A 14,728-nucleotide genomic window follows, 5' to 3' on the forward strand; every position below is an offset into this window, starting at 1 on the left:
GTCCTTCTCCAGGGACCGGTCTCTCCTGACAACACGTCCAAAGTACTGAGATGGAGTCTTGCTGTCCCTACCTCTAAGGAGCATTCTGGCCGTGCTTCTTCCAAGACAGATCGGTCTGTTCTTTTGGCCGTGGTGACATTTCCAATAGTGTTTGCCAGCACGCTAACTCAAATGCATCCATTCTTCCGTATGAAAGTCCAACGTTCGCATGCACATAAGACAACTAAAAACACAAAGGCTTAGATCAGGCACATCTTAGCCCTCAAAATAGCATGCTTGCTTTTCAACACTTTAAAGAGGTCTTGTGTGGCAGATTTACCCAATACAGAGTGTCATTTGATCTCCTGGCTGCTGCTTATGTGAGCACGCATTATGGATCCAAGCCAGATAAGATCCCTGGCCTCAATCTTTTCTCTACCCATTGGTCCAGTTGTGAGGACTTCAGTCTTCCTTACATTGAGTTGTGGTTTCAAGTCCCTGGCTCTCAGCACGCAAGGCTGCATCGCCTACATGGAGCAGGTTGCTCATAAGCTTTTCTCCGCAGTTGATGCCTTATCATCCAGCTTCTCTGACTACTTGTTCAGGACACAGACAGCACACGTGGAGTGAGAGGCTACACCTGTGATGCACCTCTTTTCTGATTTTAAACTATGCAGCATTCCCTGGTGCTGTTTGCACAACTGCCTCTAGATCAACGTCTAGGTTCTGCATGAGCACAGTGAGTTTCCATTCTTCTCAAGGCGATTGGCAGTTTGTCATCACCATAAAAAGTTGTTTTTTGGTTGGTTTGGGTTTTTTTTAAGCGCAAGGCTGCTTGGACAGAAGTGTACAAATGGCCTCTAGAGCCTGCCCACCCTGAGTCCTGAAACAGCATGCACTAGACAAGGCTGAGAGGAGCAGAGCCATCGTCAACATGCATGACCCTGAGGACACGGCCTCCAGAGCCCATTGCACGATACCATCTAAGAGAAGACCCTACCACGAGGAGGCCACGAAGAATGGGAAAGTGGTGCTGCCCTCAGCACACAGTGCTGGGGGCTCAGGACACGCTATGGGAGGATGCCTTGAGCCGTGCAGGGATCACTGCAGGAGCATGGACTTGGTGTGCTGGGCTCTGCCCCTCAAGCAGCTGGCCAGCCCATCCTAACCTCTTCAGTGACCAGCACGGGCTCACCCCTGGTTGGGGACAATGAGACCACTGCCCAGCACCATCAGCCACCCTCTCCCACATCTGTTTTATGGGTGACAAAAATATCACCTTGGTGTCTGCTGGATCTTTCATCGTATTTCTCAAAAGGTCCAGAAGCTGGCAGGAGGCTGTTCAGGCCCTTCCAGAAAGAGGCCAGGAACACCTGCCCATTTCCAGCGCTGAGCCCCCTGGCCACTGCTCCCCGTCCTGTGGGCAGTACTCTCTGCTGTGGCCCCTAGTGAGCAGCAAGCTGGCTCTGGAAGGGAACTCCCTCCTGTGGTCGGAGCTCTGTCAGGCCAAGGGCTGCCGTGGGCAGGTGCAGTTGCTGTATTTCCAGCTCAGGAAGGTCGCACACAGGCCCACCCGCTTGCCCCAGAACAGCCGCAGGCTTTCAGCAGGTAGGCAAGCTGCCACCGGACCCCAGAGGACACAGAAACCACTTCTCAGGAGCAGGAAAATACCTGTTCACTCTCCTCGTTCAGGGAAAGGGGGCCTTCTCTGTCACCCAGGCTCCAAATAGGGTGAGGCCACCAGGTGCTCAGTCAGATCTGTAGGTAGAACCTCATACTTGGGAGACCCAAACCCTGCTCTAGCCTGTGGCCATGCCCATTGTGTACCCTCACCCAAGACTGCCTCCAGCAGAGTCAAGTGCTTGACCCAGATGTCAGGAAGCCTGGGATACTTGCCATCTTTAACAGAAAAGTCCACTAACCACTGGACTTCATGCATATCTAACCTTTCACACCCTTCAAAACCAGTCAACCTAACTTTCTTCTCTGGCTACTGTACCACCCTAACTATCCACCCACCCCTCCACCCATCCATTCCATCAACCACCCACCCACATACTCACCCACCCATTCCATCCATCCATCACCCACCCACCCACTCATCTATCCAACCAACTATCCATCCATACATCTAATCACTCAGTATCCATCTTATTCATTTTCTTAGGAAAAAACAAACTGTTGTACTATTTTTAATAAGAGTAATATGTGCACATGGTTTAACAAGCCCAATGTATGAGAGGGCTCATGATGAAAACCAGTTCCCGCCCCACCAGTTTCTCCCTTCTCAGGCTCATGTCTCCTACTTCATTATACACTCTTTCAGCAGCTTTCCCTACCTCCTATTTCTAACCAGTGTGTGACAAAGTCATTCCTTCCTGCTTCATCTGTTGTAGGCATCACAATAATTGACTTTTACCAACTGCCCTCACCCTTACTGTCCCTGTCAGTTGGTAGAGTAACTTCCCATCTTAGTAAGAACAGATGTGGTGAGGTGATGTTTTTTTGGGTTTTTTTCTAAACATTTTATTAGGGGCTCATACAACTCTTACCACAATCCATACATATACATACATCAATTGTATAAATCACATCTGTACATTCTTTGCCCTAATCATTTTCAAAGCATTTGCTCTCCACTTAAGCCCTTTGCATCAGGTCCTCTTTTTTTCCCCCTCCCTCCCCGCTCTCCCCTTCCACATGAGCCCTTGATAATTTAGATTATTATTTTGTTATATCTTGCCCTATCCAGCATCTCCCTTCACCCCCTTCTCTGTTGTCCATCTCCCAGGGAGGAGGTCACATGTAGATCCTTGTAATCAGTTCCCCCTTTCCAACCCACTCACCCTCCACTCTCCCAGTATCGCCCCTCACCCCCTGGTTCTGAAGGTATCATCCACCATGGATTCCCTGTGCCTTCAGGTCCTATATGCACCAGTGTACAACCTCTGCTCTATCCAGACTTGCAAGGTAGAATTTGGATCATGGTAGCTGGCGGGGAGGAAGCATCCAGGATCTGGGGGAAAGCTGTATTCTTTATCGGTGCTACATCGTACTCTGACTGACTCATCTCCTCCCCTAGACCCCTCTGTGAGGGGGCTCTCCCGTGGCCGACAAATGGGCTTTGGGTCTCCACTCTGTACTTTCCCCTTCATTCACTATGGTAAGATTTTTTTTTTTGATGATGCCTTATACCTGATCCCTTCGACACCTCATGATCGCACAGGCTGGCGTGCTTCTTCCATGTGGGCTGTGTTGCTTCCCAGCTAGATGGCCGCTTGTTCACCTTCAAGCCTTTAAGACCCCAGACACTATGTCTTTTGATAGCCGGACACCATCAGCTTTCTTCGCCACATTTGCTTATGCACCCGTTTGTCCTCGGCGATCGTATCATGGAGGTGTGCAGCCAAATGATATGATTATTTTATTCTTTGATGCCTGATAACTGACCCCTTCGGGACCACGTGATCACACAGGCTGGTGTGTTCTTCCATGTGGGCTTTGTTGCTTCTGAGCTAGATGGTCTCTTGTTTGTCTTCAAGCCTCTAAGACCCCAGACACTATCTCTTTTGATAGCCGGGCACCATCAGCTTTCTTCATCACATTTACTTGTTCACCCACTTTGGCTTCAGCAGTTGTGTCAGGAGGGTGAGCATCATAGAATGCCAATTTAATAGAAGAAAGTATTCATGCGTTGAGGGAGTGCTTGAGTAGAGGCCCAAGGTCCTTCTGCCACCTTAATACTAAACCTATAAATATAGACACATAGACCTACTTCCCCATCCTCCTATATATATTTGCATGTACATGCCTTTATTTAGACCTCTATAAATGCCCTTTGCCTCCTAGCTCTTTCCTCTATTTCCCTTGACTTTCTTCCTGCCCCACTATCATGCTCTGTCCCCACCTGGGTTACAGCTATACCTCTTCTTTACATAACCTTACCCTTGATCATTCCCTACCAGGCCTGCCCCTCCCCCCTCACCACCAATTTGGATCCCATGTTGTTCCCTTGTCCCTGGGTTTGTTAACACCACTTTCTTACACACCCCCCACCTCTCCCTATCCCAAGTCCCCCCAGAACTGTTGGTCCCGTTGTTTTTCCTACAGTTAGTTCATCCAGCCTGTCTTAAGAGGTGATGTTTCTTAGAATGGCTTTTCTATCCATGTCTTTGCAACTCCCACTGAAAGACTCGGTGGGACCATGAAAACAAGGTGTGAGGGTTGAAGGACAAAGAAAGCCTCTCAGAAGTAGGAGGAGAAACTCCAGGACCATCAAGCACAAAGAGCCACTGCCTCCATTCGAACCCCTGCTGAGCATAGTGGAGGATGGGACTGGCAGCACCAGGGGCTGAGGCAGAGACCATGGGGCAGAGCAAAGGAGCCAGGCTGAGACAGTGCAGAGAGACTGCATCCCTGGGACACGAACTTGAATGGCAGGCAGGCTTCCTGGCCCACAGAGACAAAGGCCAAGGGGCCAGGTGACTGAGAGTCTAAGGACCAGAGAGAGGCTTGGCTGCTAGCTGAGGAGAGGTCCTGCTGTGGACCAAAGATTATATCCCTGCTGTTTTATGATCCTGACTTGTGGCAACCTGTGAGCTCTGTGTGGCCCCTAACAGACTGCCAAGTAGCAGAGGGCCGTGGGAGGACAGTCAGGTAACAGTAGGGCAAAGAAGGATGGAGGGTGAGGGCCTTGGGCTGGTGGGTGTTGGATCCTCCTCCTCCCCACTGAAGCCAGAGGCAGTCAGATGTGGCGTGGGCACCACTTTCTTAACAGTGAACACTGCACACATGTACCCACCCATCCTTAGCACCCCGGGCAGCATTCCCTCACTGTAGACTTCTCCCAGACTCGGACAGAAAACCCTCCAGGAGCATCACTGCCACTTGGGCACACCTTGCCCAAGCTGACAGGAGCAGCTGCTGTCCCCAAGCAGTGACCCGTGGCCCACCTGCCATGCAGCAGTACATACTTGAAGCGGACCTTCTCGTCCATGTCGAGGGGCGGGTCCTGCGTGATGAGGCTCACCAGCTCTTCCATGCACTGAGGCCGGCACAGGAAGTCCAGCAGCTTCCGGTTCTGCGCCTTGCACTCCTGTAGGAGGTCGTCCTCATCCATCAGTTCCTGCAATGTCACATCTTCCTTGTCTAGCAGCTTGTCAATGTGCGAGGCAGCGTTCAAGTCAAACTTCCAGAACATGGTGACGCTCAGGGGGCTGCAAGAGAGGTCCCAGTGTCACATTACCCCCACCCCCCAAGCTCGCCCACCCGCCCTCAGCAAACTCCATACTGGAGGCCCACAGTGCCAGCCGCTGGCCACCTGCAGCTCTTTAACAGCTTGGCCCCACAGGACATTGCCTCCTCTAGGTGACCCCTCAACATCTCCCACATGCTTGCCCAATCCTTGATTCTGTCGGCCGACCCAGTCTGACCTCTCCCATGTGCAGGCAGCAGGATGTTCCTCAAACATGAGAGAGGTACCACCTCCCACACCCACACCCTCAGGAACAGAACACCGTCTTGACAAATCAGAACCAAGACATCTCCTGTCACTGGACCCCACTAAGTTGACCCCCCCACCACTGTAATACCCAGAGTTGTCCCTCCAGCCATTGGCTCTCCCTGGACTCTCCAAGAGTGGCCTGACTCAGTCACAACACTTTCCACTGCTCTGGTGCAAAAGAAGAGCCTGTTAGCACAGTGGTTAAAGCACTCAGCTGTTAACTGACCGGTGGTTTGAGCCCACCTGCTGCTGCAAGGGAAGAAGGCGTGGCCGCCTGCTTCTATAAGGATGACAGCCTGGGAAACACTACGGACGGCTGTAGTCTGCGGGTCACCGTGAGTTAGAAGCCCCTTGACAGCAATGGGTCTGGCGCAAATTAACACCTTTAATTAAATCATAAAAAGAAACTAATTAAATCATTACTATGAGGTTATAGATCTTCTCAAAGTTATAGACATTATCTGTGAAATGATGGCAATAGTAAAAAGGATTTATCTTTTCTAAATTGTTTTACTGAGAAATATGAAACTCTGTCTATACTATGAAACCAGACTGCTCTGAGATTCCCAATACCAAGTCGTCCTCAGCGCCTGCTCTTTGGTCGCATCTTCTATACTGAGTCAAAGCTGCTTTCAAACCTTTGCACCCCTCTGCACCTGTGCACCCCTCCACACAACACACCCTGCATACCTGGGTACCCCTCCACTCTGCACTCATGCACCTTAGGGCCCTGCCTTCAGTCTACTCACCCACTGCCAACGTCAGTGCCAACATCCGTGTGAGCTTACTGATAGCATGCTCAGGAGCAGAGGTGCTGTCCCTGTGGGCTACCCACCAGCTAACAAAATATCCTAAGCAGCAGCAGTGGAAGTTCCTCCTCGGCCCCACCAGCGTTACCACCCTCAGCCCTTAGTGCTCAAGCAAAAAAGGACAGGAGCCGTGTGACAATGGCAGGCCAGGTGCCATTCTATTTACATGTGACCTTTCATGCCTCTGATCCTCTTTGAACCTCAGTCTCCTTGTCCTTCATGCCCTTACTGTAGGGCTCATACCAGACAGCTATCATTTTAGGAAAGTTATCATTAGATGCTAACTACCTCCACTCACGGTCACCCTACAGGGCAACGGAAACATGCCCCATCTGGCTGCCTAGCTGTATCTTTATAGCACCTAACAGTGTTTCCATGTGGTGCTCGGGGTTTTCAGCAGCTGCTTCCTCCGAAGTGGGCTGCTGAGCCCTTCTTCATATGACCCAAAAGAATGCTCAAATAAACGCACATGTAAAGTAAATGTTTGTTGAAGATCGTTCAACAACGGTTGCAGCAGTTCACTGACAGTTGACAGGGAGCTGCCAGAGGTTCAGGCCAAATTCAGAAGAGGACATGGAACAAGGGACATCACTGCTGAGGTCAGATGGATCTTGGCTGAAGGCAGAGGACAGCAGAAAGCTCTCTACTTGTGTTTTATTGACTACGCAAAGGCATCCGACTGTGTGGATCACAACAAACTACGGATCACCTTGAGAAGAATGGGAATTCCAGAACACTGCATTGCGCTCATGCAGAACTTGTCCATGGATCGAGAGGCAGTTGTGCAAACAGAACAAGGAAAGGCTGCATAGTTTAAAACCAGGAAAGGTGTGTGTCAGGGTCGCCTCCTCTCGCCACACTTGTTCCATCTGTGTGCTGAGCACATCATCAGAGAAGCTGGATGATATGACGAAGAGTGTGGCATCAGCTTTGGAGAAAAGCTTATTAAAAACCTAAGGTATGCAGATGACGCAACCTTGCTTGCTGAAAGGGAAGAGGACTTAACGCACTTGCTGAAGATCAAGGATTGCAGCCTTCAGTATAGATTGCAACTCAACGCCAAGACCCAAGTCTGCACAACTGGACCAATAGATAACATCATGAAAAATGGAGAAATGGTTGAAGTTGTCAAGGATTTTATTTTGCTTGGCTCCACAATCAATGCTTGTGGAAGCAGTTAAGAGATCAAAAGAAACACTGTATTAGGTGAATCTGCTGCACAAGACCTCTTTAGAGTATTGAAAAGCTAGGTTGTTATTCTGAAGACTAAGGGTGAGCCTGACCCAAGGATGGCAAGACTTTCATCTCAAGTACTTTGGCTCTGTCAGGGAAGACCAGTCCCTGGAGAAGGATGTGTTTGGCAAAGTAGAAGGGCAGTGAGAGAAGAAGGCCCTCCACAAGAAGGAGTTGCAACAATGGGCTCAAACAGGAAGTGTTGTGAGGCAGTGCAGGACCAAGGCAGTGTTTGACTCTGTGATGCATCAGGCTGCTATGAGTTGGAGCCGGCTCACTGGCACTTAATAACAGCTTACAGAAGCAAACTGCCACAGCTTTCTCCTGCAGTGCAGCTGATGGGTTCGATCTGTCCACCTTCTGGCACCCAACACTGCACCATAGGAATCCACACTGAGGATAACACCAAGGCTGTCTTCACAGGAAGCGCCCGCAACATTCCTACTCTTGCCAAATTCCGTGCCTGCCCCCTCCTTCCCCAAATCACCTTCTAGGTACACAGCCCCACTACAGCGCTGTGCTCCTGCCACTCCCCTCTAACAGCATGTCTGCCTCCCAGAGGCCAGGGCAACAACAGAAAAAGGTGAGGGCCTGTTCTGAGGAAGTGTGGCACGTGGTAGGACAGTGAGTGGGAGAGGGTTTTCTGACTTAGGCCTGCTAACATGATCAGTTACCATCAGAAGAAACAGTTAGATGCCCATACCTGTCACTACCAATATACAAATCCCTAGTGGAGGATCTGACCACCGTGCAGCACGAGGAACCAGAGTCCCGACATTGAGCGATGATGGATGCAGAGAGCCCTTTAGCAGCCCTCCCAGAAGCAGAGGAGCTCTGATAGGTACAGGTAAGAGATGCTCTTCACAGAGAGAGAGAAGACAAGGCCGCCCGCCTCTGGCGACCCTGACGAAGGTTAATAAAGAAACGTTATGTGTATGTATGTGTATGCATCTGTATGTGTGTGTGTGTGTGTGTGTGTGTGTGTTTGGGGGCAGGGGGGGCGGAGGGGAGGCACAGGGAACAGCAATGGCTGAAAGGCTGCTGCTGGCTGTGAGAGTCTACCAAGGCACATGAGGTCCAGAAAACACCAACTGCCAGAACAGGGCATCTATCTGTTCAGGGAGGAGGGTCAGTGACTCCAAGGGAGCCCCTCCAGGAGGTGGTCACAGGAACAGGGTGGACGTCAGATCCAGTCTACACAAGTGGAAGCTGACGCAATGGTGACCAACAGCCATTACCAGCCTGCAGCATTTCAATGAAGACAACAGCCCGACGCAGGACCCTTGGCCAGGATTCTTGGCCAGCCACCATCCCTCACAGGTCTGACTGCGCGGTGGGATCTGCATGCCAGTTCCTCCTCCCCAGTCAGGACTCCAAAGTCGCTGAGCCCTCGTCACAGGCTCCGACAACCAGCAGGCTGTCCAGGACCCCAGCCTGGCTCCGAGCTCCCCCCAAGCGTCCAGGTCAGCCCCAGGAGAAAGGTCAGAATTCAGGGACTTGCATTAGGAACATGACCACTTTCTCAGTACCCACGGACGAGCTCCCTGCTCAGATGACCCGTCAGATAGGACATCTCTCTACCTGTCCACTAGGACACAAGAGGGCTCCCTAGGAGAACTGTCATTACATACAATGAAGGCAGAGGGCGTGTCAGTTCAAACTGACAAAGGAAAAACACAATGACCCGGGCTCAGGATTAGGTCAGTCACTGTGAAAACATAAAAAGAATGCCAGGGGGCTTCAAGAAGTTTGTGAAACAGTGAGAAAAAAGCTAACACTCACAACATTGATCTTAAGCTGTGAGTGCTAAAAAGTAAAGATGTCCTTTTGAGGCCCATGGAGCACCTGACCCGCTACAGCATTATCAGTAACTTTACATGTACATGAAAGTTGGACAATGACTAAGGAAGAGTGAAGGCCTGATCCCTTCAAGTTATGGTGCTGGCAAAGAATAGTCTATGTTCTGAGCCTGAGCCTGACGGCAAATTTTTTTGAGCAAGCGTGCTGTGTTCTGCCCCACAGGCACTAGAGGTGCTCCTCTCCCTGGGCTGGCTGCCCAGACTTGGCCCCATCCTCCACCATGGCCACCTGGAGGACAACTCCAGTGCAGCCCCTGGAGAAGCCAGAGGAGACCCCACTCACTCCCTGTGCATGTGCTTGTGAGATGAGCTATCTCAGGTTCTACCTGGAGCCTGCCTGACAAGCTGTAGGCATTCGATTAGAGTGTCAGGCAGGAGGTCACCGCATCTTGCAGACAGATGCTTCTCTGACAACCAAGCAAAAGGAAGACCAGATTCTGCTTTGGGGTTTACTCAGTACACCATTCGATAGATGGTTGCCATCAAGAGGAAAAGCTGCCCAACAACCAGAAGCTCCAGAAAGGAGCTGGTCCTTTCCAAAAGGAACATTCTGTGGTAGAGACTGTTGCCAAGAGAGATCAGAATGTAAGCGTACCTTGTGACCCTGTCTGGCCACAGAGCAGTTCTTGAAGATTTATGATCAAATCCCTGCACTATAAGTTGCTCGGTTACACAGCCTCTTATGCCTTGGTTTCTCATCACAAAAAGGTGACAAGAGGATGACCCATCTCACAGAGCTGCCAGAGCTAAATCTCTGGCCTTTCTACTCCTAAATGCCCAGTCCAGAGAGAAAAGGAGAAAACAGATGGAGGCGCTGGGCCGGAGAAGGGTGGGGCCATGGTCAAGCCCATTTCACCCCAATACCACCAGGCTGGTAGCCTGGACTCAGCCCTGGTGGAAGTATTTACACCACAGAAATCAGTAAATGCTGCCTATCAGGAGGGTGAAGAGCCAGCTGCTTGCCATTTACCAGCACCCCACTAGGGAAGACTGAAGTTTGAATTCCATCTGGACTGGGAAACCGCACTGGGGCCCAAGAGCACAAGTCAAGGAACACACTAGACCACTGCCAGCCACCATAGCTAAGTTACCAGCTAGATGTAGGCTGGGGGGTGTGGGGTGGGGGGTGGCACAGCACAGCGGGGTGAACTGGGTGAACAATGAAAGTCCAAAAGCAAAGAGAGAAGGAAACACTAACCAAAAAGAGGGTGGTGGTGTAAATTACAATGAACCAAATCCCACAATTTGCAGTACAGCCAGAGTAATCAAAAGGACCTGGCACTAGTTCAGTGACAGACACAGAGGTCAGTCAGTAGGACAGAACTGAGAACCCACAAATAAATTCACCCATCTATGGGCAGCTAATTTTCATCAAGGGGTCAAAGTCATTCAATGGAAGAAAAAGCCTGTTTAACAAATGGTGCCCGCAAAACTGTATATCCATTTGCAGAAAATGAAACAGGATCCATACCTCACACCATACACAAAAACTAATTCAAAATGGGTCAAAGACCTCAATGTTAAAGCTAAAACCAGAAAAGTTCCTGGAAAATAACATAGGGCTACAACTATGCCACCTGTTTTGTGTGTTTGTTTTTAAATAGGTTATCAAACACACTAACAGTTGAAAAAAGCAAACAAACAAAAACAATTACATAGTTAGCTCAAAGGACATGGTTGAACTGCTGCTGTGTGTTTCCAAGACTGTCGCTCTTTATGGGAGGAAAAAGCCCCATCCTTCTCCTGAAATTAGATAGCGAGGACCTCCAGCAGTATTTCATGTACTAGTGGGGTCCTCTACAACGAACAATTGTCAGTGGAGTTTACAGACTGAAAACAGAGTCGGAAGCTATAATAGCTGGTCCACTTCTAAGGGAGAAGCCACTGAACACCTTACAAATAGCGTAACACTGTGACACAGCGCCGGAAAAGGAGTCCCTCAGGATGTGAGTCAACGCAGTCGGCCTTACAGCTGAGAATGACAACAGACAGCTGCGTGCGCCCATTAGTCAGTCATCTTAACGTGCTCCACACAGAGTATAAAACAGCACCTCCTAGGCAGGAGGGAACTGGAAGGGCCGATTTGAATCGGATAAACCAAAAGGGTTACTATGCTGGGAAAGACCGATTCAAGAGGAACATGGTCTTGTTCATCATCAAAAAAAAATTTCAAGATCTATCTTCAGTACAATATTGCATGTAGTAGGATAATATCAACATGGCTACAAGGAAATCCAGTTACACAACTATGATTACATTTATGCACCAATAACGCTGGTAACAAGTAAACTGAAGAATTCTACCCACTTCTTCAGTCTGAAATTGAACAAATGTATAATGAAGATGTACTGATAATCATTGGCGATTGGAATGAGAAAGTTGGAAACATAGAGGAAGGAACAGTAGTTGGAAATGGATTTGTGATAGAAACACAGCTGGGAAAAAAAAGTTAAAAAAGAAATGAAGCTGGAGATAGTATGATAGAATTTTACAAGACCAACAACTTCCAAACTGCAAATATCTTTGTTAACAAAATAACCGACGACTATCCAACAGGAATCAAACTGACTACAGCTATGGGGAAAGGCTCGTTAACAACCTGTGATGTGCAGATGACACAACCTTGTTTGCTGAAAGTAGGAGGACTTGAAGATCAGGGACAATAGCCTTCCGTATGAATGACAATTCATTATAAAGAAAACCAAAATCTTGACCACTGGTCCAACAGACAGCATCATTTTCAACAGAGAAAAGACTGAACTTGTCAAGGGTTTCATCTTGCTTGAATCCACGATCAATGTTCCCAGAAGCAGCGGTCAAGAGATCAAGTGGCTGCATTGCATGGAGCAAATCTACTGCACAGACTTCTTTACAGTGCTAAAGAGCAAAGACATCGCTTGACGGCCTGATGTACACCTGACCCAAGTCACGATGTTGTCTATCGCCCTGCATGCACATGAAAGCTCGACGACAGCGGAAAGGCAGGCTGCAGAGGAATTGTTGAGTTTGAATGGCTGTGCTGGTGAAAAAGGCTGAAAAGGACGGTGGGCTGCCAGAAGGACATACAAATCTCTCCTGGAAGAAGTACAGCCAGAAAGGCAAGACTTCACTTCACAAACTGTGGACACATGAGCAGGAGAGACTAGTCTCTGCAGAACATGGTGCTTGGTAAAGTACAGGGTCAGCAAAACAGTGGAAGACCCTTGACTGTAACAACGGCCTCAAGCGTAAGGACAATTGTGAGGATGGTATGTTTCCTTCTGTGGTAGACGGGGTTACTATGAGTCACAGTGAATCCAATGGCATCTACAAGAGCACACAATTTTATCAAAAGGGTTGAAAAGACAGACTATTGAATTGTAGCCCACCCCCACCCCTCACCCCCCCAAATCCACCTCAACGTGGCAGGGCCATGAGATGTGATGCTGCAGCAGTTAAGCAATGATGCAGTCACCCTTCGGATCAGTTCCTATGAAAGGTGAGGGGTCAGAATTGGGTATAACACTCTTGCTCAGGTCACGGTCCTGACCCATGTGAGGGGGGTTCTCTGGGGTGCAGCACAGCGGTCAGAAGAGCCTGCAATGAGAAAAAAGAGCGACCTTTGGACCTGGGGGTTCCTGCACTGGAAGGCATATGCCAAGACACAGCAATATCTAAGGGTGCTAAAATGAGACAAGGGCCTGTCCCCAGAGTTGACAAACGGAGGAAGCCTTCCGCTAGAGCTGGCATTCTAAGTCTGAACTTCCAGCCTCCTACGGTATGAGAAAACACATGTCTTTGCTCCACTTGTGGTGTGTCTGTGGGAGTGACCCGAGGACGAGACAACATGGAACCAAATCTCCAATAAAGGCCTCGTCTCGACAACAGAAAACGTCAACAACCCAACAAAAGGATAAACAATGCAATTTTAAAAACAGGCAAAGAAAATGAAAAGGCATGTCACCAAAGAGAAGGTTCCTGTGGCTTTAGAAACACAGAGAACGGCACTCATGACCAAAGGCCCACACCACGGCCAGCAGGTCGAGTCTGACTCACCAACAGGGTAGAGCAGAAGTGTTCCCTGGGGTTTCCAAGACTGTAAGTCATTAGAGAAGCAGACTGCCTCTTCTTTCTCCAGAGGAATAGTTGGTGGGTTTGAACTGCTGACCTTGCAGTTAAAAGCCTAATGTGTAACCCACTATGCCACCATGGGCTCTTTCTCCCCATCATTAGCCTTTCCACAATCTACTATCGTATGAAGTCAATTCCAACTCAGAGCAACGCTGTAGGACAGAAGAGAAGAGGATGGGCTCTAGGGTTTCTTCAAGAAAAGCAAACTGTGTGTACATCAGAAGAATTTTCCAAGAGAGTAATAAAAGTAGCAATAACACATCAGACAAAGGCCTTATTACTAAAATTTCCTCTGCTAGTCTTAGAATAAGAAAAAAACTATTAGCCATTACGGACGTGAGCAAAAGACCTGAACAGAAGTTTCACAAGGGCAGAAATCCAAATGGACAATAAACATATGAGAAAATGTTCCCAATCATTAGCCATAATAGAAATGCAAATTAAAATAACTATGAGATAGCACTTAACACCCTCAAAGATAGCCCAATTCAAAAAATGAGAAAGCAACAAGTATGGGAGGGGCTGTGGTGAGATAGGAAACTTTCATACACTGCTGGTGTACCTGTAGGTGTATGCACCCATTATGGAAATAGATTTGGTGATACCTAAAACAGATGGAAATCAAGCTGCCATATGACCCAGCATCCCCCTAATTGGGCAGACACCCAGAAGAGGCAAGAAACAGACCATGGCCAGACGTCTGCGCTCCAATGTTCATCACAGCTCAGTGCACAATCGCAAAGAGTTGCAAACAGCCTACATTTCCATCAACAGACAAATCAATTTAAAAACTCTGGTACATAAATACAATGGAATACTACGCATCCCTAAAAAGCAGTGATGAATCCATTATGCACATCAAAGCATGGAAAAAGTTGGAGGAAATTACGCTAAGCAAAGCAAACCAAGCACAAAAGTACAAGTACAATGAGTCCACTGCGGTGAGCGTAAAAAGGGCAAGGGGCATAGGGAAAAGCTACTAACTGCATAAATTCCTGGGGTGAGGACCAGGCACTCGCAGGGGACAGACCCAGCTCAGGGATACATATGGCAGCCAACTAAAATGGAGAGGAAAAAATAAATAAAAGAAAGAGGACGTGGGTAAGGAGGGAACAGGGCACTAGCCCACTCACGGGGAGGGTATTGTTTATGTCTCTACAGGAAAGAGAGAAGGACCAGACCTCGACCTGGAGTGCCAAGACTTCAAGGCGACCTAACGGCATGAAGCAGCCAGG

The 14,728-nt window shown here is 48.9% G+C and overlaps 1 protein-coding gene across 1 annotated transcript in view; it reads right to left on the reverse strand.

Annotated features, from left to right (window-relative positions):
* PPP6R2 (protein phosphatase 6 regulatory subunit 2) overlaps positions 1-14,728 on the reverse strand; it is a 61,597-nt gene that overhangs the window by 24,477 nt on the left and 22,392 nt on the right. Inside the window, exon 5 of the mRNA XM_075553440.1 lies at positions 4,953-5,195. Coding sequence (XP_075409555.1) covers positions 4,953-5,179 — 227 coding nt within the window. The 5' untranslated portion in view covers positions 5,180-5,195. The remainder of the gene's footprint in view (positions 1-4,952; positions 5,196-14,728) is intronic.

The sequence above is a fragment of the Tenrec ecaudatus genome, chromosome 6, assembly GCF_050624435.1.
Source record: "Tenrec ecaudatus isolate mTenEca1 chromosome 6, mTenEca1.hap1, whole genome shotgun sequence".
In the NCBI taxonomy this organism is placed as follows: domain Eukaryota; kingdom Metazoa; phylum Chordata; class Mammalia; order Afrosoricida; family Tenrecidae; genus Tenrec; species Tenrec ecaudatus.